Below are 23,329 nucleotides of genomic sequence, written 5' to 3'. Positions count from 1 at the left end.
TGCTACATTGCACAGTCCTATGATGGTTACTGAATGCTACTTGGATTGGTGGGACTAGCACCTGAATGAACCCAAAATTCTAACCTCCCCTGCCCACACGGTGTGCTTACCCTGAATACTATTGGGACAAAAACAATGTTTTGGGTATTGCTTATTTCCTTCAACAGAGAAATGCTTTTGTCAAGGTAAGTATTGTAATTTTAATAGCAACTCAAGTCCACTCAAAAGAACATCAAAGTCTTTAAGAAAATTAATGAAAACGGAAAATGAAAAATCAATTTGGAACTGTCAGTATTTGTTAATGACACGTATTTGGATAGTCCCAACTTGTCCCCTGAACCCCAACATTGACCCTGATCCATGCACTGAATACCTATACACCGTTTTGATAATACATTTTAGTAACTAACTTGATGACAGTGGGACTGTCCAAATAAATTGTACCTTAAATGTACTCTCTTTACACATGTTGTAATAAGATACAGTTTCCCCAGTTGAAGAAATGTTAACTATATGTTAGTAACACTTTTAATTTTTCTGTCCTTTTAGCCACAGTGAATGCAATGGAGAGGACCGAGATAAAGATCAACATCATATCTGAACAGCTGGGTTTGAGCTGGGCAGGTTAGTCATTAAAACATCAGAGCAACCACTGTGTGTTCTCTTTCAAGCATTTGCTCTGTATCCCACAATGGGCTAAAGCCTAGCCCTAATGGCTGGTAGGTAGATGACTGCATCAAAGGGATGGACAAAGGGAAAGATGGAGCATCATTAGATCATTCAAATACCTCTTCTTGCTACTAACGCAGAAAGCAATAGCTGTGTACCAATCCAGGGGCTACAGCCCTCGAAGGACGTATTAAGAAACCAATTGCGCCACAGCTGTGTGTGGAAGGCCATCCCAATTTGAAGGCTCCTTTAGACGCGGTCCTCCTTTTCCAGAGCGGGAAAAGATCCATCAAAAGCATTCTTTGTGGCCCAACGTATCCCGAGATGCATTGCACACCAAATCAAACGAGTTGGCCGACTCTTGCACGGCTGAGGAATAATTTACAAGAACTTTGGTTTCTTTTAATTTAAAATAATAGGTTAAATTACTCGATGTTAGTTATGATAGCTTATTAGCCCGCTAGCTACCTGTTGCAACAGGAGCGGCATTTGGTAAAGCAAGGGTAAGGGCTGGAACAGCTGGTGACGCAAACAGGAAATCCTTCGTAGACCAGACGGTCTAATTTCAGTTCGGCTTTAACGGTCTGTGCAGGCTATGAATGACGCATCCTCCGTGGACTGCCTCCTTTAAAGTCTGCAGCCCCTGGGTTGGGATACAGCTAATGTCTCTCAACCCAACTGCTAACAGGACTAAACTGTCAACTGATTGAGTTAACCAACTGATGGCCAGACGCTTATTCTTCCAGGTCGTGTACCGAATGCAGATTTCTTTGCCAGAGAAATTTTGGGTTGAGCTGATGTTACTGTAGCTCACATGTAAGCCTGTAACCAAACAGTAACACCAAGCACCTTGGCTGAACTAGCCACCTGACTATTCAAATGTTTAAAGAAGATGATGATGATGATTGTCGAAAGAACCAATTTTCTACAGTCTTTTACTGTGTGGACATGAAGGAAAAAGGCTTCTACCACATGCCCACCCTTGGTAGCTTCACACCTGCACCATACTCGGAGATTAACTATGTCTGTCTTTGTTTGGATCCACCCTTCTGGCCAAGGCAGATTGCCTGCAGTACTTCATGACTGATAGAGTCTTGAAATCAGTTCGCACATTGTTGAGGGCACTCTACTCCTAGGATGTTAGGCTGAACTAGAAGAGCAGATGACTGATTTGTTTGATTGCTAACCACTGCCTCTACCTCGCCAAGTGTGCTGTGCATTTAGCCGGGAGGGCCATGTCCATCATTTCTGCCCAAGAACAAGCTAGATGACTCAGCCTCTCCAACCCAATCTGTCTGACAAGCAAAGCAGTGACATCCTGACGGAGGGACGTTGATCCGAGTAGGCTGCTCAGCACTGCGACCGTGCAAAAGCAGTGTGAGGAAAGGAAGAAAGAGCCAGAAGCCCTGTCGCTTTGGCTTCCAAGAAAGACTCAGGCATCTGTAGAGTTCCCCTACTTCAACTCTGTTCCTGCAGCCTCCATGTGGCATGCAGGGCAAGTTGGCGCGAATAGGATGAGAGACTTCTCATCAGTGGTAGCCATTCACTTGCTCCCAGTGAGTTTTAGAAGCACTCACATGTGTCCATAAAGTTTTAACTAGAGCAGCCAGGGATGATGACTGGGGAATACAGGAAAATCAATGCCGTTGTAAAACAATGTGAAAATGAAACATTTTGTGTGACCATTCAAAAACCCACTTTCCTGGGTACTACACAAGTGCAGGATTCCCACGGCCCTCCACCACAGGGGTTGCCAATGCACCTTGCAAATGCAACTGCAGTAGCAGTACCTCTTTCTGCAAAAACAGAGGTAGCAAAAGTATGGGACATTTGCTTCTGATGATGCTTGTGACAATAGACAGGAAACAGCTCACAGTTTGGCATTGCCCAAACCTGTTTCACAGCAATTGTCTTCGCCAGTGCTCAGGGGAAATCAGCACAGATACTCCAGGAAGAGATATCATCGCTGTTTACAAAAGGAGCAATATGGATTGTGCCTCAAGAGCAGAGCTAATGCAGCTTCTACTCCAGGTATTTCCTCCAAAAAAAGGAAAGGGCAGGACTCTCCCAATCCTGGACCTACGTGGTCTGAACTGACAAGTAAGGTCATACAAGTTCAGGATGCTAACACATGGTTGACATATGCTGCACGGTGCGTTTTGTGTGCCCTGGCGACTTGTTCACTTCAGTCGGCCTATAGGACTGATATTTTCACACCCCAATTTATGTTCCTCACAGGAATTTCCTGACAGTCGGCTTTCAAATTACAACCTACCAGTATGTGGTCCTACCTTTAGGGCTCTCCCAAAGCCCTCAAATGTTTATCAAGTGCACAGAGGTAGCTATTACACCTTTCAGAGAGCAGGCCACACACGTAGCTATGTGCATCGAGAAGTCATACCAGGGAGCACTAGAGACAAACAGGGTTACTCCTGGTCACGACAGATGCATCACTGCAAGGTCCACCCAAGAGGGCAGAATTGTGAGCTCGGTGTGAGCTACCGTTCATTTACCCAAGATAAACTCCTTAAAACTCCTTGCAGTGTCTCTGACATTGAGGTACTTTTTTCCCTTCATAACGGTCCATTCTCTTTAATGTCAGACTACAGAGCTATGGTTGCAAGCTGGACTGTGAACCACTTAGATGCACGCACTGGCTTACAGACTGAGTTTGTGGAGCAGTTTGGATCTCCTGTCACTGAAAGCCACTCATGTCCTGGGGGTAAGGGACTGTTGGGAGAGTGGAAACTCAATCCAGAGATGATTTGGGATTTCTTGCAGATTTGGGATTGTTTGACCCGGGTAGGGTTCTAGCAGGAATCTCCCGAATCTCTCCTCCTCATGACCTAGCTGCTTTTCCCTTCTCCTCTCTCCTCAACGGAACAGGAGCAGTTACACAAATTGTTTCAAGTGTGTGCCTTACATATTTATGTGGACAAACCAAAGGTATCCACAAAACAGATCAGCTTTTTGTCTCGTGGGTAAAATCTCACACTGATTAGCCTAGTGCAATATTCTGGGCCTTGTTTAGAGGGGTGTGTACCCAAGATATATGCTTGGTGGCCAGTTGAGCTTCACCTCATACCTTTGCAAGGTTCTTTTCACTGCATGTCAGTGCGTTCCCCTTGGCACATACTACATTGACTGTGGGCTCCATTGAGTGAGTCATCATTCTATTGATTGGCAGTCTTTAAGTTAAGCTTGTCTGGCATCATGGGAGCTACTATGTCCTGATTGTGAGAGACTCTGCAAATGTTTGAAAGAGAACTTACAAGGGTACCCCTGGTTCTCTGATAACATGAGTATGGTATCACACTAGACCATCCTCCTTGTGTGATGTGAGAAAGAGTTGTGCTTATTTTGAATGACCTAATGATGCTGCATCATCCCCTATGTAGGGAAACAATGTACCTCCTCTTTAAGCAGTCGTCAGCACTGCCAGACAGCGTGCATACTGGACAAGCCCTCTGAGAACTACACACAGGGGCGGACACAATAACTCATGTTATCAGAGAACCAGGGGCTATATTCATGAAGCGTTCTAGTACAAAGAGTTGCTCCTAGTCACAAAATTCTAAGAAGATCCTTAGAATCATGATGTTATCTAAGAATTTCCCCTTCAAGTTAAGACTAGATCCCGGTAAGGATAAAAGTTGTTCGCAAAGCATCTTACTCCTAAAGCCGCTTTCCCACTGGTCAAAAAACCCGCTAACACCCGGCTATTTTGCTTATTCGGAAAGGTTACAAGTCCCCATTGATGGGAACACAAAACCCGTCATCTCAGCTACAATTTCCGCCCGTGTCCGTCCAAGCAGCGCTCCAACATCGTTCCGAATTTATCAGCGCCGAGTTTGATAAACAGACTGAATGAGTATGGATGGATACAACAAAGGTCTAACAACCGTAACATCTTCATTGTTTACTAACCCTGTTTCCGGCATGTTTGTGACATCAGACGGTGACGCAGCAGAAAAGCGACCAAAAGGAGTATACTCCACTGGCAATGGGAACGGACACAATCGGTATTTATAAATGGGTGTTCCCAGGTCTGAAAAACCTGCGTCAACACGCTAAATTTAGGTGGGAAAGGGCGATAAGAGAGCTCCTGAGGTAAAGAACTGAGGAGGACTTCTAAGAGTTTCTCAAGCAGAGGAGAAAATGGCGGAAAGATGGAGAGATAGGAGAAATGTTCTCCAAACACTGAATGACAGTGACTTAATTAAACGCTACAGATTGGATCGTGCAGGGATCATGTTTGTGGTAGATCTCATTAGAGATGCACTCACATCTCCCACCCAACAAAACAACGCAATATCACCGGCCTCCTCACTAAGATAAAAGTTTGTCCCTACCTTGCTCAGAGTTGCTCTGAGAGTGTTCCTAAATCACCCCTAAGCTAGGACTCCTTGCTAGACTTTTTTAAGCTAAGTTAGGAGCTTTCTCAGGATAATCTCAGAATGTTTGTGAACACGGGCCCTGATGAACTCTGTAGCCTAAAGTTTCTAGTGTATCTGTTGGTTTTTGTATGCTCCATTGATGTTCCTGACTTGTCCATTTGTCAGAGTTGGCACGTGAGCTTCAGTTTGGTGTGGATGACATCAATAGGATCCGTGTGGAGAATCCTAACTCGCTTCTGGACCAAAGCTCTGCCTTGCTCAGCCTGTGGGCCAGCAGAGAAGGCAAAAGGGCCAAGAGTAAGTACCACAAGACTGTTTAAGACTTAGAAATGACCTATTAGCCACGAATCTGTTTGCTCAGAATACTCTTCCCATCTTTTCAACTTCCCTGTCCTCATGCACATACCTCTCTGTCCTCCTCTTTTTTTATTTGTCTCCCACCCACCTCCCATGTTTTTCCCTCCCAGTGGAGAGCCTGTACACAGCTCTGAAAAACATTGACCGCGCAGACATCGTCACCTCTCTGGAGGGCCAGGCTCCACAACCATTACCAGGTTCTTTAGAGGAGGGTGCCTGTCGACTCAGTGACCGCGACTCCACCCTGCTGTCCCCCAGTGTCATCAATGGTAAGAAACACAAACACATCTAACAAGACATGCAACATTCAAATCAATATTTTTATCAAGAAGGGTGAATTACCCCACCACATTGAGACAGCAAACAATGCGAGATCTTGTATTTATCCTTAAAACAGTGTTGCCTTACAGCTGATAACAACAGGATTAGATCACTTTGTAAGTTAAATATCTATTTGTTTTAAGTATTAAGATCTCCCTATTCCATGTATGTTACAAATGCCAAAAGGGCATTGGTTTCCAAAGTTTTGAGGGCACCAGTGCATAAGTATATTCATTGTGAGACTGACTGATGTCCCATGATGATCTGTAATGATCAGAAGTTCAGTTGCCAAGTACATTATAAGGTCTACTTGGTAAAAATTGCACAAATATAAAGTATATTCATGAGGAATAGAAAACCAGGTGTTTAAAGACAATAAAAACAGACCAGGATTTGTTCGCAAGTATTACTTAAATGCTTTTTTGGTATGCATATGTATTTGTTAGCTCAGCACTAGTAAAAAGTCTGAGCCAAATCTCAATGAGGTGAGCTGCTGTTCTCATTTACTTTCCACCTCTGACTACCACCTTGTTCCTTTGAGTGTGGGTAACAGTCATTGTACCTTGTCTCTGTTGCTCCACAAGAGGTCACGGACACAAGGCCATCGCGCATAGTGCACAAGCCGCGAGTAATTAGACCCCCATTTTTCAGAAGGGGTAAGTTGAAGTTAAACTTGGGCTGCATGGTGGTTTGCTGCTCATGACATGATGATGATGATTATGATGATGATGATGATGATGAAACTCAAATGATGTTTTTGAGGTCTGAGGAATGGTGTCATTCTCCCACCATGACCCCGACCCCTTTTGCAGCATGCACTAACACCGCCTCTGTGCATTCCTCACTGGGGCACAAGTCATGTTTTTTTTTCACACCTCATACTTGAGCCCTAAACATGATGGTTCTTATTCTTCTGACGTAATATGAGAAACGAGGATACGTTCCCTTTGTTATTACTGACAAGAGTTTAAGAGTAAGCTGAGACACTTTAAGGCCAAACAGGAAAACACTTAACATTTGGGTTCTAACAGATTTTCAATTAAGATTTTTTTAGATGACGTGTGTATGTGTGAGTGTGTGTGCACACATACATTTGTGTGTGTGCATACGTATGTCTGTGTGTGTGTCTGGGATGGATACACTAGTCAAAAGTGGTGCGAGTACACAGATGATTGTGTGCTCTGGGCCTTCATACCTTGTTTCTATTCCTCCCTCTTTCTTTCTTTCTGTCTGTCTTTATCTTTCTCTCCCTGAGAACAAGACACAATTTTACTTCTGACTACACCTGACTGACAGCAGACTTCGTCACTGCGATGTTCCAGCGGTCTTTAAATTTTGTCTTTTGCTCAGGACAATCTCTCTCTCTCTCTCTCTCTCTCTCTCTCTCTCTCTCTCTATTCTACTCTCGCTCTGAACCTAAGACATGTCATATCTGCTGCCCAGCCGCCCTGCTCCTCCTCGCCCCCTCTCCTGCTCTTCTTCCTCACAGCTCTTCCTGTCCGACCTCTGACCTCATATGACCTCATGTTGACCTCTGGGCCTCCTCTTCTCTTATCATCTTATTTTCCCCGTGCTCCTCCTTTGTTCAGTCGAGCGGGGACCCTCTCCTCCTCTTCCTCCTCCTCCTCCTCCTCCTCTCTCAATCCAGCTCTGTGTGTGTACTACAGTTTGTGCATGTGCATGCTGCACGCTTTCTGTTACAGTATCTGTTTGTGTGTGTATGCTTATGTGTGTGCCTGAGCCTGTTTCAGACCTGGGCTTTTGTTTGTAGAGGCTAAATTTGTTAGTATTCAAGAAAAAATCCCTTTATTTAGCTCAGCTTGCAAGGAATTTATGTGTGTTAGTATTTTTGTGTTTGAAATGCTTGCAAGATAAACAAATGTAATTATTTAATAGGGAAAAATACGTTTGTTACCAGGTCTAGTCGAGATGTTTTTGTCTGTACAGTGACTGGGACTTGTGAGTGAGGGGTTTCTTGAACAAAATAAAGTTTGCTCTTTGTTGTTTGTTTTTATTGTGACATTTGTATGTGCATGGCATGCTTTCAATGTATGAAGTTTTCTTCACAGTGTAAAATGTTTTTAATGCTTTATTAACAGACAAATGTGTTCTTTTTCTTTTCCTGTAAAATTAATGGTGTGTTTTTTTTGATGCTACGCTGTAAAACATGGTCAGCTCTGCAGAACATAACGTTCTCGGTACAATGTTGCTGTGAGAAAATGTCTGTCATTCATGGGCAAAATGGTCACTTATGTCTTGTTTGGACACATTTTTACAAAAAAAAAAATATATGTACTGTATGTTGTGTGCAATTATGTTGAACACTATAAAAAGTTAAAAAAGCTTACGGCGGTTAGCATGCTAGCGCAAAGGTAACTGCAGTTAGCATGCTAACCGCCGTTAGCTTCGCGCTAGCATGCTAACCGCTGGTTAGCTTGTCCCATTCGGTTTGAGGCACCTACATGTCCAACAGAAAGAAGGCCAGCTCTGCATCGCTCTTTCTCCATTTTTGCCAGTCTGAATGGGGCCCAGTTACTAATTTGAACCACTCCCACACTCACCTTTACGCTGTGATTGGCTCAGGGAACCACAACAGCGCCCCTGTAAACGTCCGGTGCAAAGCAAAACATCAGAATAGATGCAGAGTGAAGGGTCTCACAGGGGTCTGCACACACATTCACCAACACACATGTATGGAGGCCCATAAGTGATGATTTATATTATATTATATTATATTAGGAAAAGTCTATATTTTAGTTGTCTATGAAAATCCTACTTATTATACCTTTAAAGTTCATCATAGATGTTTATAATCTCTGGTTTGCCCAAGTCTGACGACTGACTCACTGCCAACATTGTCTGAACGTTATCTGCCAGCAGGGATTTTGCTGTGAGGTGTGTGTGTTGGTTTGGTTGTGTGTGATTATGTCTGTATATTTGAGCCTAAAGCGTGTGTCCTCATCTGTGTTTGAACATGAGTGCAGTACTGTGAGTACATGTACGTGTGTGCGTGTACAGTGAGTGGCGTGCTGTGCAGTTGTGTTGTCTGTTATTTTTTGTCTCTGTGAAGTTTCTTTGTGCTTCACTACATCCTGTGCCTTCGACACCTGTGTGTGTGTTTGTGTTTAAAAAGCAGGAGTGAAGGGAAAGGCTAACCCAGATTCATCTAACTCATTCTAACTCTCATTCTAATCCTGACTCATTCCTCCCTGTCCACCTCATTCTGACGCCACCTCTCGTTATCCTGGCCCTGTACCATCCCAGAAACACACACACACGCACGCTTACTCACAAACACACTAAGAGACAATTTGTTGTTCAGTAAAGATGTATTTCACCCTTTAACGTTTATTTTTACTGGTTAGAGTTGCTATTGATGTCATTGGGTTTTAGCTACACAGTGACTATTTTATTAATGGTAAAAAAGATGGTGGAAAAAATTAATTTGACATTGAAGCATTTATAATCTGAGAACAGAAAGAGCACTTATTTTGTGCATGAAGCCTGACTTAATGGCTCACTATATAAATGTTAATACATCATGAGTTGTGTCTGCAAAAGCACAAGTTGTCTTTGTTGAGATTTAACAAAGTGCATCAACCCTATTTGAGGATTTAGTGTTTAAGCTTACCTGGTTCAAGGTAGCAGCTTGTTAGCGATGCTGCTTACTCTCTGTCTCTTTGTAAAGCCGTATGTTACAGCTGTTTCTACACAGGTAATGTACTGATAGATATCAGTCTATAAAAGTCATATTTTCTTAGTGAGCATTCTGTATGATTATATTTTGAAGCTGAACCATATTCCTAAATATGACTATTAAAGTAAAAAGTCAGTGTTTGAAATGAGTGGGAAATATAGTCCTCGTATCCTGCCTCTCTTCTCTCTGCATGGACCTGGGCAGGATGAGGGTAGGTATTACTGAATATTTAACATCTTTTATTACCAAGGGAAATATTTAAATACTATAAGCAACATTTTAACTACCCAGAAATATCGACTGAAAGGTTTAGCATAAAACCTCACCTTTTTTTAAGCTCCATCTCAAGCACACACCAGTAAAGCATCCTCTTAGTTTTCAGATGTTTGTAGTTCTAATCTGTCAGCCTGATTTATGGCAACACACCTCGGTGGATTAGACTCTGAAGGACATCAGTGTGAATGCAACCCAACTGTTTTGGGTGAAGTACTCCTTTACTGTTCAGCTTCATCTTATACCATTCATCCAAACTCATTGATGCAACAACGTTTACAATCCCCAATCCAAACCTGTAGAAGAAACAGGATTATAAGCTTTATTCACATAACTTTCCCAAAGTTAATAACTACACTGTTAACAGTTTATTTAAATTGTAAAATATGTAACCATTTACTTGTCAAACTTAAATATAAAATATAAAGAATCAGAAGGCCGAATTTATCAGTCAAATTGGTAAAAAAGAATAAAGGATAATAAACACATGTTGTGAAAAAGCATTTACTTAGAAATATTAACACATAAATATACTGAAGATTAATGACAATCAATATATAATATAATATAATATAATGTATGTATTATAAATAAAGAAAAATATAGCTTTGATGTGAACATGAAAAGTGTTCCTGTAAGCGACAACTTGTTTTGCCCTGAAATTATTGATATAAAAAGAAATAATCGCTGAATATAATGTGTGTTTGTGTTCGTATGTGTCCTTGTGTATTTGGCTTGTGTTGTTGCCGTGAGGGACAAAAGTAGAACAAAGTTATAGTTTATTACTCAACATTATGTAAAAAGTATTTTTGTTAGATATTTTTATTATATTAAAATCATTCAGGACTAATTTATTAAAGTAATAATTTTTGATATACGCCCGGTAAAATGTCATCATATACGCTGAGCAGATAAGTCATTCTGAATCAGAGGACAACACAATATAAGACACATTTCAAAGATCACCTCATCAGTTAAGAATAAAAGGTTAAGTTGTAACATTGTAAGTAAATTTCACAAACAGTCATCAGGTCAAATAAATCTTAAAAAAGCAGAATGGTATGTCTAATGTGTGTGTGGTATGTATTCGAGTGTGTGTGTGTGTGTGTACAATGACCTTTGTGTGCTTGGGGTGCAGACATATGAATGCATGACTCTGATGATTAGCCACAGGAGAATGCAAGAGCGACAGTTACTTGCATTTTCCTCTCAAAATCTGCAAGATGCTGCTGATGCCACCAACGGAAGTGCAACAAGGGTTGGAACGATAATAGCGAGATAGTCTGAAACATACTGTTTATTTGATGGCCGGATTTTAAATGTACAATCACTGCTTTACTGTAATTTCATGATGGGCTGTGGCTAAATCCAACAGCTTCTATTGACATTATTAATCATCTTTGCTGGTCTTTTAATGAGCTCAAGTTCCAGCAAGGATCTTAAAATCTAATTGGAACACTTTGTTCAAATGTTACTGTCACTAATGATACATTTTTATCGTGCCAACCCCACGATCAGTTCTCTTTATAACTCTAGACTCACCTCGTTTGTTCTTATAACGAACACAGAGTATGTTACATGGTAGCAAACTAGAGCCCGGCACCATTCACCTCACAGACAATGGATGATACACCGAACCCCTCTAACCCCCACCTCACTTTTACTGCTGTGTCCCAATGATAAAACCCCACTGGGCTTTGGATCAAAGAAACAAACAGAGGAAAATGATCTAAATATGCTTACAGTAATCAGACAAATCAACATTAGAAAGATAAAAGTGGATTTCAGAATAAAAGACATTTTTCTACCTTTCAAACTGAAAGTAGAGTAACAGGTAAACTGGTCGGGTTGTTTTGGGGTCAGACGGATGATTCAGGATCATTACTTCCTGTCTCATTTAATGAAATTGGTCTGAATTCAAAATCTATAAAGACAGACTCTACAGTCTTTCCTGGTATATTGGGACATGGCTGAACCTCACTGTTTCCTCATAGGTTGGAGAAACAGTCGATCCACCACCTCCCCATCCTCCCCCTGGCTGTGCCTGCGTGGTGTTAGTCTTTCTCTTGTCTCGCCCTGTCTTCCCTCCAGGTTATGGGCTGGTGCAGGAGGAGCTGCTGTCCCCGGCCTCCATGCAGTACAGCTTGCCCTCTCCGCTGGGCGTGGAGCCCTACTGGCAGGAAGTCTCCAGCCTTGAGTGTGCCCCAATCGCCACCACAGAAGAAGACACATTAATGGAGATGTCGGACGTTCAGGTGTGGCCAGCAGGGGTCAGCCCCTCGCTGGTTACAGTGGAGGACTCATCACTGGAGGGCAGCAGTCGGGCTGACGACTCAGAGGGCGCCACCCTCTCCCTGCCCTGCAGCTTGGGTCGTCCGAGCAGTGGAGCCAGCGGGGCCAGCGGCTCCATCATGGAGCTGGAGGAGGAAGAGGAGGAGGAGGAAGAGGAAGGGGAGGTGGAGGAGGAGGAGGCGCCACAGGAGCCAGCAACAGCACTGGCAGAAAGGGACAGGGTCAGGGCCAGTGGTGCTGTTCCAAAGGTCAACTTAAATGGCCAGCTGGGAGGTCAGAGGTCGGATGGAAGGAGAGGGGAGGCCCTTGCCGCAGGAGGGGTGAAAGTGGGAGGTGGAGGTCTAGGTCTGGGTTCAGTGGAAGGGGTTTCTGTTGTTGCAGGCCAGCAGGTGTATGCCCAACGGTGTGAGATGTCGGGACTGAGTCGGGGTTTGGAGCACAATGGAGATAACCGGTACGTGGACTCAAAGAGACTGCATTGTGTGTTGTTTCTGTGTGTCTTTACTCAACATGTATCTCCTTCATCACTCCCTCTCTCTCCCTCCCTGCGCCTTATTCACATCTGCAGTATGGTCGGCGGTGGAGCATTTCAACCCTACTTACCAGACAAGGACTCCCTGCAGGGCTGGGTGGGCTCGGTGTCATCAGGACGCGACGGCAGCATGCCAGGCTTGCGCGTGGCCCAGGAGGCTCTGCTGACTCCGGTGTGTGACACGGGTTACTCTCATGTGCTGCGCGGGCGCCTCCTGCAGGGCACACAGCCCTTTGAAAAGGGGCTGGGCTTTTCTCACCAGGAGGCAGGCCAGCGTACTTGGGAACAGGAGCAGAGGCGGGGCCAGGTCAGGTTGCCTTGACAACAACCCGCCGCTTCCTGCGCCCGGAGGGGGAACATCTTTTTCCATCCCTTTATCTTTTTTGAATGATCGCTGTCATTAACAATCTGAGTCTCACTTAACAACTCAACAATCATCAAAATTGATGGTTTTGATGAAGTCACAGAGCCTGATAGGACTTATGTGTTGTGTGGTGCAACACATGAGGGACATCTGCCATGTCCAATGCTTTTTGGTTTTGTTTCACATTTCTAATGCAAGAATATTGTTGAATGTAGCCGCGTTTCCACAGCTGGAACTTCATCCGGGGACCGGGAACCCACGAGGGCTAAATTAAGTTACAGGGACATTACAAAAGTCCCTGCTGTAGGGTTTTACTTTACAAAGTAATGCCCTACAGCAGGAACTTTGGGGGTGGAGCTTGAAGTGCTGAACATTTCTAATTGGTGGAGTGTTTAAGATTTAATTCAGAAAACATTTATTATAAACTGCAGCCTCAAACCAGTCTGTTTTTATTATGGTTTCATGTTTTTGTACATAGGAATAGAGGTACTCCTTTGGTCCTTTTAGTTCCTTTAAGGTGGTTCCTGGTACTTTAGGTGGAAACGCGACTTTTACTACAATAATCTGCTTCTAACATGTCATTTTTTGTAATTCTCTTCAGCGAGAGGAGAAGGAGGACTATCCTGCTGAGGCGCAGTTTGTCTCTGAACAGGGCAAGGTGCTCGCTCGAAAGGTTAGTCACTCATGTTTGTATCATTTACGGACAGTTAGATTTACACACAAACTCTGTAAACTTGTCACATTTTGCTGTGAATCGTTCACATAGCCTGGCACAAAGGGTGGGAAATTAACAGCAGCCACAAGCCAAATGTCAGTTTAAAGGTGTTGTTTACACGTCAGCAGACCAAACCAAACTGTGGTCCTCAATGTGACACAATAGAGGCCATATATTATTGATATATACTATCATGACATAAAATGTACTGTATATGATATAATGCAAGACCGAGTTGTTTAAAATGAAAGTGAGACATTACCACCTTTCATCTTCATCATCATTAGCAAATTGCTTGCACATTTGTAAACTGATGTGCCTCAGGCGGGGAAGTGTTTTTTAAATGATGTATTTCTACCTGATTAGCTAATGAATTAGTTCTTATAAAGCAGTGACAGCCAGGACTGCAGTGAGCCAGGCCGGTGGACAGACGAGTTAGTTTCCTGCCCTGGTTACGTGTAGAGGCTTCAGGAGTTAACTGGTCCGAGTGTTGTTTCCTTCCCTCCTCCCTCCCTCCTTGCTCCAGGTGGGGGTGGATGTGAGAAGGGGTGCTCAGTCAGTGCAGCGCACCAGTCTGCGGAGAGTTAAACACTGAAATACACATACTACCCCAGTCCTCCAGGTACGGGACACGCAGCAAGCACTTGTGCATCCCAGTGCTTGGAAAGAAGCCTGTATGGCCACATATTTCACTATAGAGCTAGATTGTCTCTCACATGCTGTTCTGTTCACTTTATGTTCAAAATTAGAGCCCTACATTTGGCTTTCACTACCCTTTTGATCATATTTGTGTTTTAAACAGCCGACATAACCATCCTGTGTTTTGAGGATAAATGTTGGTCTCTGTGTTTTCTAGGACCGGAAAGCCACTGCCAAACCATCCTCCAAAAAAACACAACCAGACCGCAGAGGAAAATGAGACAGGGAGGAGAGGAGGAGGAGTGAGACAGAGACTTAAGAACTGCAAACTACAAAATGACAAAACACATAATCATCCTCAATGTGTGACCATGGAGCACCACTAAAGAAAAGAGACCACGAAAAAAAAAAAGAGGAGTTCAACTTGTAGTTTTATAACATTTGTAAAGAAAAACATCAACTAGACTTAAGGCATGATGATTCTTTTTTTTTTTTTTTTTTTACAAAAAAACATAAATGTCAGTAAGACCAAGAAAAAAAAGCAACAAAAAGTGCTTCCTGTGAACTGTAATCGCATGATGACTGCTGGTGCATGCCCTTTGACCTTTTGAACTGTCATTATCTACAAACTGAAGGGGTACAAGGTATGGGGCTGGCCCACACTTTGGACACATGTCGTTTTAAGGACCTAACCCCCCCAACTGGAGTGGAAAGCGCGTTGAGTCCAATAACACTACAGCCAAAAAAAGTCCCTCAACGGATGGTTGTGTATACAGCTACGCCTCTGCTGAGCCTACCGATGCTTCTTCACTGGACCTTCTCCCCTGTTATTCTCTATGTGATATATGCACTCTATGCTACGTGGACATGTGTCAGTGTGTGTATGTGTGGGTATGTGTGCGCGTATTCTTCTCTACCGCATGTGTTTCTTGCTTCTGGCTTCGCGCTGAGCCGCCCGTCGGCTCTTGCCCCATGTGATGTCACGGCGCGCTCATTGCTGGAATGAGAAAGCCGCCGCGCTCCCCTGCTCTTCGGTGTTCCTGTCTGAGTGTGTTGACGTCTTTTCCTTTGTTGGTGAAGCTTTATTTCTTGTTATTTGTTCCTTTTGAAACCTGTCCACTTTGGTTTTTTCGAGCAGCGCTTAACCTCAGTAGTGAGCCGGAGCTCTTTGAACCCTCATGTTTTCAGGGGGGGAAATGTGTTATTCAGACAACGGGGAATGTGTTCTTTGGAAAGGGGTTGGTTGCTAGATCGCATTGTGCAGCAGCTCTAAACACAAAGATTTTCCTCCCTTGTGACCTCTTCTACCTTCTTCCGTCATTTCTTCCAATAGCGCATATCACTTTGATTCACTATCTTTATCAGTAGCCTCAGTCAATATGCAGTTACATCACAAGCCTCTCCATCAGAACTTATAGCTCCTCTGTGTAATGTTTAAGACTTTGCGTGTGTGCACCCTCGTTATTTGTTTGCAGAAAACGGCTGTAGGGCCTCGAAAATGTATCTGAAAGAGGTCGTGAAATCATGGAGGATCTGATTCATGTGAGGATGTAGGGATTTTGGGGGATATCAGACGGTAGCATGATGCTACAACATGTGAAGTGAAGACAGACAGGTAGCACTGTGATTGTCTTATTAACACTGACCCCAGACTCGTGAACTGTGAAGACATAACAAACAATCATATATACGAACAAAAGCACAGTATCTATATACACACAGACATAATCAGAAGGACATGGTTAAATGATTATTGCCAGGTCAGCGTGACAGAGGATAGTCGTGTTTTGGGAGTTTGCCACAGCAATAAAAACCTAACAACAGAGACAGAAGGTTGGAGCCAGAGTCTGTAAATGCAAAACTGAACTGACCGAACTCCTCGGTGAACAACTCCATCTGGACGAACAGCAGTCGAGCTTGACATTGGGGCCGCTGTGCTGTGTCTAAATAGTTCTATCGACCTTGATGTGAATGAGTCAGAGACGATGCACTGATGCGAGATCAGATGACTCAGCTGTAGCAGTGTGGGACTTCGGAGGCCTGAGACGGATTGTTTCTTTTTGTCTTTGTGTTTTTTCAGCACCTAACGTAGCAAAATATAAACCAGGATATGTTAACTTATCACACTAATATCTATTAAGAAGTGTGCTGCTGCTGTAAGGTGGAAACCACCTGACTGCATTTACTTTTATTGGGTTATTGAAGTTGTTTTTAGCGTCGTTTTGGCCTCCCTGTAAACCACCCTTCATCACTTACTTTATGCATAAACCTGACGGCAGCACTACGAAGGGGTCATATCATAGTAGCACACATTTTCCTGGAAATCAAAACACAATATTTAAGTACTGTAAATGCTACTGTAGCCTGAACGAGTGAGACGACGAATGGATGAATGTGTGAATGTAGATGTTAGTTACACATCACACATATGCACATATTTTCCATGCCCAGTCCGTGCACGAGAGCCTCATCGAATATAGCACATGTTTATGACATATCACATGTTTTCCACTGTAACTCCACTCAGGTTTTCAGTTCTGCTCTGTCAGAATCAAAATGTGTTTGTGTTTTTTTAAGTTCTGAGTCCTCCTCTCAAAGACAAGCATGGGACACAAAGTGAGTGCTGAGCGAGTAAGGCTTCGGTGTTGGGGACGTTACGGGAGTGTTTGGGGATTCACAGGGGGTTTTGGGGGGGGAGTATGAAGCAGGTATGTGGGTGAGTGAGTGAGTGTGTGTGTGTGTGTGCATGTGGTGGGACCACTTTGATTCAAATAAGACCAAAAATGACAGAATATGTAGTCAGTATCACAGAACTTCCTTTACACAAACGTATAAACAGCAAAATCAAATTCAATTTGATTCGTGTAAAATGTCCCTTAAGTGTTTTGAGTTTCCTGTTTTATTTGAGGTTTATTCCGCTCATTAAAAGGTCAAGGCTTTAATTCTGAACATTAAAGTGGTAAACTCGAAGATTTCAGTTTCGCTCTCTTTAGCGACAACTTATGGCGGTAAACGGTAATGAGATCGACCACAAGAATGATCCCTGCACGATCCAATCTGTAGGGTTTGATTAACTCCCTGTTTGGAGAACATGTCTCCTATCTCTCCATCTTTCCGCCATTTTCTCTTCTGCTTGACAAACTCTTAAAAGTCTTCCTCCGTCTTCACCTTAGGAGCTCTCTTATACCCCTTTCCCACCTAAATTTAGCATGTTGACACAGGTTTTTCAGACCCGGGACGACCCAATTCTAAATGCCATTTGTCTGTTTTCCCACTGCCAGTGAAGTATACTGTCGGTCTCTTCTCTGCTGCGTCACCGTCTGACGTCACAAACACACCGGAGACAGGGTTAGTAAACAGTGAAGATGTTACAGTGGTTAGGTCTTTATTGTATCTATTACTCATTCAGTCTGTTTATCAAACTCTGCGCTGACAAATTTGGAACGATGTTCGAGCGCTGCTCGGACAGAGACGGGCGGAATTTGTAGCTGAGATGACGAGGAGTCGCAGAAGTTACAGACGGAGCATAGCATCGAGCCGAAAAGGGGGCGGCACAGGTTTTGTGTTCCCATCAATGCCGATCGGAGCCGAGGCGATAATTACCTGGGTCTACTGCAGAGTCATTTGACCCGGGTCTGAATGCCGATTGTAACCTTTTCCATTAAGCAAAAAAGGCCGGGGAAAGCGGCTATCAATCTTTTCTTTGTTTGTTCAGCCATAGTAGATTACTGTTTACTCGCAACACTTGCAGAGAGCGGAAAAGCAGCCGCTTAGCTCCGCCTACCCTCTCTGGCAGACCAACCACTGCTGGGTGATGGAAAACGCGTCACTAACTGGGCGCCGCTTGTGATTTTTTCACAAATGTCGCCACAGACACCCAGTCCATAATAATACTATATACTGCAAATGCAAAGGCTTTCGTCAGTGGGCCACAGGCTCAATCACCATTGTGTTACCTAATTTGGCGATTGATAGTGACTTAACAGACACAGTTAAATTCACCCACAAGAGGACGAGCAACACGTTTTTTTGTTTAATGTCTTTACTCTTAACTGGCATGACTGATGCAGTTGACACCTTTTGGCTGATGGAGGCCACGACAGACGCTCTCTCTCTCATTTTATAAGTTATTCTCTATTGGACATCCGATTCTGCTTCAGCCCAAAAAATTGGTTGCATTTACGCATTTTAATCTCTTTAATTTGGTCGTTTTGATAGTTAATCACGGACCCTATCTTTCCCAGTGGCTTGGACGTGTCTAAAGTAATGTGTGAGACATTATTAGATCAGTATGAAGAAATGACATGACACTCTTGACTTCCTTATTTTTCTTAGCATACAGTTTGTTGGGTTACGCTTTAAAGAGATAGTGTAACCAAATTTGACTTATAGTAGCCACCAAGGCTTTGGCTTCCATTAAACGTGTGGAGAAAGCTTTGAAACGTATTGAGACTATGAAATTGAACTGAAACAGTAACTGGATATTACACATACAAATGTGACAAAATATATAAATATATTGATCAGTATTAAAGTGTTAGAGTGTAATGATGAATTAAGCACTTTTATTTTAATAGAATATAAAATGCTTCCTCTGTTTTCACTTTAAGGTGGATTATTACGAACATAATTCACAGACAAAACTAGCCAGTGAGCCTCCACCATGTTGTGTGTGTATGTTCAGGGTGTGTGTGTGTGTGTGTGTGTGAGAGTGTGTGTGTGTGTGTGTGGGGTTCTAAATCTTGCTGGATTAGGGGGAAAAAGAGAGTTTTTACCAGGAATGTGACTTGAGAGGACGTGTAACCAACGATGGTGTATTCTAAGAAAGAGTATTGTAAAATTTTAACTGTTGCAAAGAATAGAGATCACCTATACTCCTTTAGAATGGATACATGACAATGTAAACGCAATATCATATTACTCTATCCTAAGGAATGCAACTGCGCACATGCACAAAAAATATGTTTTTATGAAAATATATGTATAAATATATGACAAAATATATTTAATTAGAATGCTATGCACCCTCATAGAGTTGTTATGGATGTTCTTTAAGCATTATCTAGACTAGGCCAACGCCCACATCATGGGGAATGTAGAGGCTTTGTAGCTATGACCACTTGTTTTCTTTTCTTTTGTATTGTCCCTGAGAGAGGATAAACAAACGTGAATATGTATACAAGCCTTTCAATCAGAATCATTCTGACATGAAGATATGTATAGATCATCTTACCCTGTACACCAGCTCAAACCATTTACAAGAATTAATAAACAAAGATGTGACATAAGTGCTGTGTCATGTTATTGCAACAAGTTAATCTAACGATGCTTTTCTCATATTTTTGCAATAATTTTCCCATGGTTTAGGCCCGTGGTTCTCAACTGGTGGGTCGGGACCTAAAAGTGGATCGCGGAGCTGTTTTCAGCGGGTCACGGATGTGTGCTTGAAAAAAAGAAAGATGTGGCAAAAAGTCTGTGCTGCGCTTTTATTTTGAAGGACATGGGTTTCCTATGACGTGCTTGCAGTAGAAGTGTAGTTTATCTACACTCCATGTATCCACTGATTGGGTAATCCCAGATACATTCACATTCTTCAAACTTGATGAGCCCAACTGCAGTTGCATTTATGTCGCACTTTTTTAGTTTAATTCTGTTAACTGATTAAATTGTAGAGGGAATGTTTTTCTTGACTATAATACTGTTGTGTTTTGTGATGATGACATACTGTCATGTTTTGTTCCATCTCAGGTCCAAACTGCACCATTTTTCATTAAATAAGTTGTTGAAGGTGTTAAAAATGTTCAGAAATGTGGGTCACAATTTGTCATAAAAGAGGTGGTGGTGGTTCCTGAGGCATGACCAGTTGAGAACCACTGCTTTAGGCTATTTCATGGGTCCAACATATCTGAATATTTAAGTTTATAAGCAGTTGTTGATTTCTGGTAGAATTTCCTTGAAACTTCTGCATAAGTGAATATTTGATTATTATAAATTGGTAAATTTGTCTTGCATATATGTTGATAGTATATTTTAAAGTTTACATTTTTGTTTATAATTTTTTTTTAAAGATCATAGAAACAAACACCGTCAGATAGCTGGACAGTCATTTTCTTTGTTTCTATTCATTACCTGCCCTATCCTTGAAGAGCACCTGATTTTTCACTACAAGAACATTTACGCCTGTTTTTTGACCCAGTGCAGCACTCCCTGATTTTTTAATTTTTTTAATTTATTTTTTAAAGATCATTTCAATGTTGGCAGCCTCACCACATACATGCAGAGTTGCTTGGTTGCTATTTCTACATATCTATTATTTTAATCCAAAAAAAAAAGGCTGGTATAATTTTTGAAATTATCGCTGCTCTTTTTATAAGTGCTCTGAGTATGTAAGTAAAGTGTTTAAGAGATCAGAAGCCAGTTGATGAAAAACTACAATTCCCATGTGCTGTGACGCCCCCTGCTTTCAGCCAATCATAGCTCTCCGCTCCATGTGGTGTTTGTGAAGGAAGTCATTTAGTTGTTTTGGATGTGCGGTTAGCACGTGGAGGCACAAGGCAACTTTTCTGTGTTCTGACTGTAGATATAGAGCGTCCTGCACACTGCCCACCACACATAAGGTTGCCCCACCTCTGTTTTAGCAACACCAACAGTGTTGTGAAAGATGTCCGCGGGAGGCCAGACCACTAGGAGCCGAGAAATCCCGGCTGTCAGACGGGTCGCCATCCACGATGCTGCACACATGCCCCATGACTACTCCACGACTCCCGGAGGGACTCTGTTCAGCACTACGCCCGGAGGTAACGATCTGCTGTGTCTGTGCAGGGCACGGTGACTTATATTCAAGAAAAGTTAAACCTTATCAGAACTCATGATTATCTAAGTCAAGAAGAAAAAGCAGAAGAAGGACACTGTCAGTAGAATAAGAGGAAACAAATTTAAAGGGGAATTAGAAGATGTGAAGCCTTGAGGGGATTAATGAAGTAAACTGTGTTCTGGATGGTATTGCAGTGGAGATCTGAGATCAGTTAGTGACCTAAAGTTGCCTAAACAACAATAAAGTGGATAACTTGTTTATGTTTATGACTTCAGTCTAAAGTTTACACATTGTTTTTTTAATATTGTGACACTTTCAGACAACTGTAATTCAAAATATCTTTTTAGTTACTATACTTTTTGATTTATTCATTATTTACTTATTGTGTCTGTAAAACAGTGGGAATAGACTTAAAAAAAGCCAGGCTACAGGTCTTGTTGTCCTGTTAATGTTTGACAGTGTTTGTACTACATGAAGGCTAAAGACCATCCGTCAACACAGTGAAAAGAACATTTAACGTTGCAGCCCTCTGCACCGACATCCTGAAGTCATTTTGCAGAAATTATTCATATTTTAGATTTCAGTATAATTTTCTGCATGTCTTCTTCCTTCTGTGAAGGCTCCTGAAGATGATGGACATGTTGATTACAGATCCACAGACTCTGTACTTGTTTCATGTGGTTAACTATTGCTTCAGTTACGAACAGCACTCTTCTGAATTCAGTGTTATAGGCCTGTAGCTGTAGAATGAACCACCGTATGGTCAAATATAGGCCTCAGTCATATGCTATTTATAGTCTTGGTATTACAGCAGGCTGTTGTTGCACTGCAGCCACATGTTTACTAGATATGAGCTCGCTGGTTACATTGAGAGATTTCAAAAGGGCTAATAACTCAAAGATATTGTACAATTGCAACATATTTTCACATGGACAAGTGGAAGTTGTTCTATAAAACCAAAATGACAAAATATAACTTAAATGTGTGTGACGGGTGAAGGCCACAGAAACAACAAACCTTAATGACTGACAGTCACCCTCTCTCTCTTTAGCTCTAAGTTGTTTGACACATTTGTTCTGGATTTTTCTCAAACATGTAGAAGCTTGAAACTTTGGGAAATTTCCACAATGGTGGTACGAGTAAAGCAGAAAGTGCTTTCCCTCTGTGGTTGTGAGAAAGGTGACACAGGGTACACATGTCCACTATAGCTGATACTGTGTCCTGCAACATTTCCAGGTGGGACAGATTTGCACAGATAAAACAGAATTGATCAGTGAAGGTGTGTCAAAGTCACTGACAGGAAAAAAATATAGGCCATTGGTCATGGGCATGTGTGGACATGTATAAAGTAAAGTCACACAGTGGCAAACCTCTGTAAGTGTCAGAAGTCGGTCCTGAGAATACTGTACATGTGTTTTATACAGTTTTTTCACTGATTTTGTTTAACAAATGTAGCAAGTTACAGGTGTTTAATGTAGAATGTGAACACTCCTGCTGCAAGTATTGATCACTTGACTGTTTGTCATTTGTTTGGCATGGCAAAACATTGACAAAAGGTAACTAGAGTTTCCATTGTTGCTGTCACCTGCAGGTACCAGAATAATCTACGACAGGAAATTCCTCCTGCAGTGTCGGACGTCTCCCCTGACGCGTACGCCTCCCAACCTGCCCGACATCCCAGGAGTCACCAAGCCGCTCAAACCGGACTCCTCCAGCAACACGAACAAGCCGGAACAGACGCCCAACAGTAACGCCGACCACGACCTGCGCACAGAGGAGAGTGCAGGTAAACGGCTTTGTATATTTAAAATGTAAACACGTAATTGTCTGTTTCCCTCTACTCACCTGCTTTTCTTTTTACAGAAGACGCCCAGTTTGAAATGGACATCTGACGAGTCGGCTACAAGGAGAAAAGTTATTTCTAACATTTTAATTTTTTTTGTACTGGTATAAAAAAAAATATCAGATGAAATAAGAAGTCGAGTCTTACTTTGCTGTATAATCCACTTTCAGATTTGTTCTGAAAATAAGATGGCATATTTTTGTAATGATCAATATGTGTTAACATGTTATGTTCTTACAAAACAACATAACCTGTTGCATCACCGTGTTTCCTGTTTGTTTTGACTCTGTATGACCTGTGACATACTTGACAAGTGAGTCAGTGTTGTGAAAATTCGATCATTAATATTTGATGCGCTTTGACTCATTTGATGAATTTAAACATGTCTTTTAAATGTTCAATGTTATGCAAATAAA

The 23,329-nt window shown here is 42.3% G+C and overlaps 2 protein-coding genes across 2 annotated transcripts in view; both read left to right on the top strand.

The window, feature by feature from the left end:
- Positions 1-19,544, top strand: part of ank1b (ankyrin 1, erythrocytic b) — a 95,491-nt gene extending 75,947 nt beyond the window's left edge. Inside the window, exons 36-45 of the mRNA XM_069673241.1 lie at positions 550-624; positions 5,232-5,363; positions 5,534-5,692; positions 6,329-6,400; positions 11,806-12,460; positions 12,575-12,710; positions 12,801-12,845; positions 13,504-13,575; positions 14,144-14,239; positions 14,474-19,544. Of these exons, the coding sequence (XP_069529342.1) occupies positions 550-624; positions 5,232-5,363; positions 5,534-5,692; positions 6,329-6,400; positions 11,806-12,460; positions 12,575-12,710; positions 12,801-12,845; positions 13,504-13,575; positions 14,144-14,212 (1,415 nt within the window). The 3' untranslated portion in view covers positions 14,213-14,239; positions 14,474-19,544. The remainder of the gene's footprint in view (positions 1-549; positions 625-5,231; positions 5,364-5,533; positions 5,693-6,328; positions 6,401-11,805; positions 12,461-12,574; positions 12,711-12,800; positions 12,846-13,503; positions 13,576-14,143; positions 14,240-14,473) is intronic.
- Positions 19,545-20,795: 1,251 nt separating this feature from the next.
- Positions 20,796-23,329, top strand: LOC138602218 (eukaryotic translation initiation factor 4E-binding protein 2-like). The gene is made up of 3 exons (XM_069673649.1): positions 20,796-21,053; positions 22,662-22,856; positions 22,934-23,329. The coding sequence occupies exons 1-3, from the start codon at positions 20,918-20,920 to the stop codon at positions 22,960-22,962; spliced, it is 360 nt and encodes a 119-aa protein (XP_069529750.1). The 5' UTR covers positions 20,796-20,917; the 3' UTR covers positions 22,963-23,329.

This window comes from Semicossyphus pulcher, unplaced genomic scaffold, assembly GCF_022749685.1.
Source record: "Semicossyphus pulcher isolate SPU_LCO1_2020_fin unplaced genomic scaffold, fSemPul1.0.p SCAF_22, whole genome shotgun sequence".
NCBI lineage: Eukaryota > Metazoa > Chordata > Actinopteri > Labriformes > Labridae > Semicossyphus > Semicossyphus pulcher.
The sequence above is the reverse complement of the archived record's forward strand: the minus strand, read 5'-3'. Positions and strand labels throughout refer to the sequence as shown.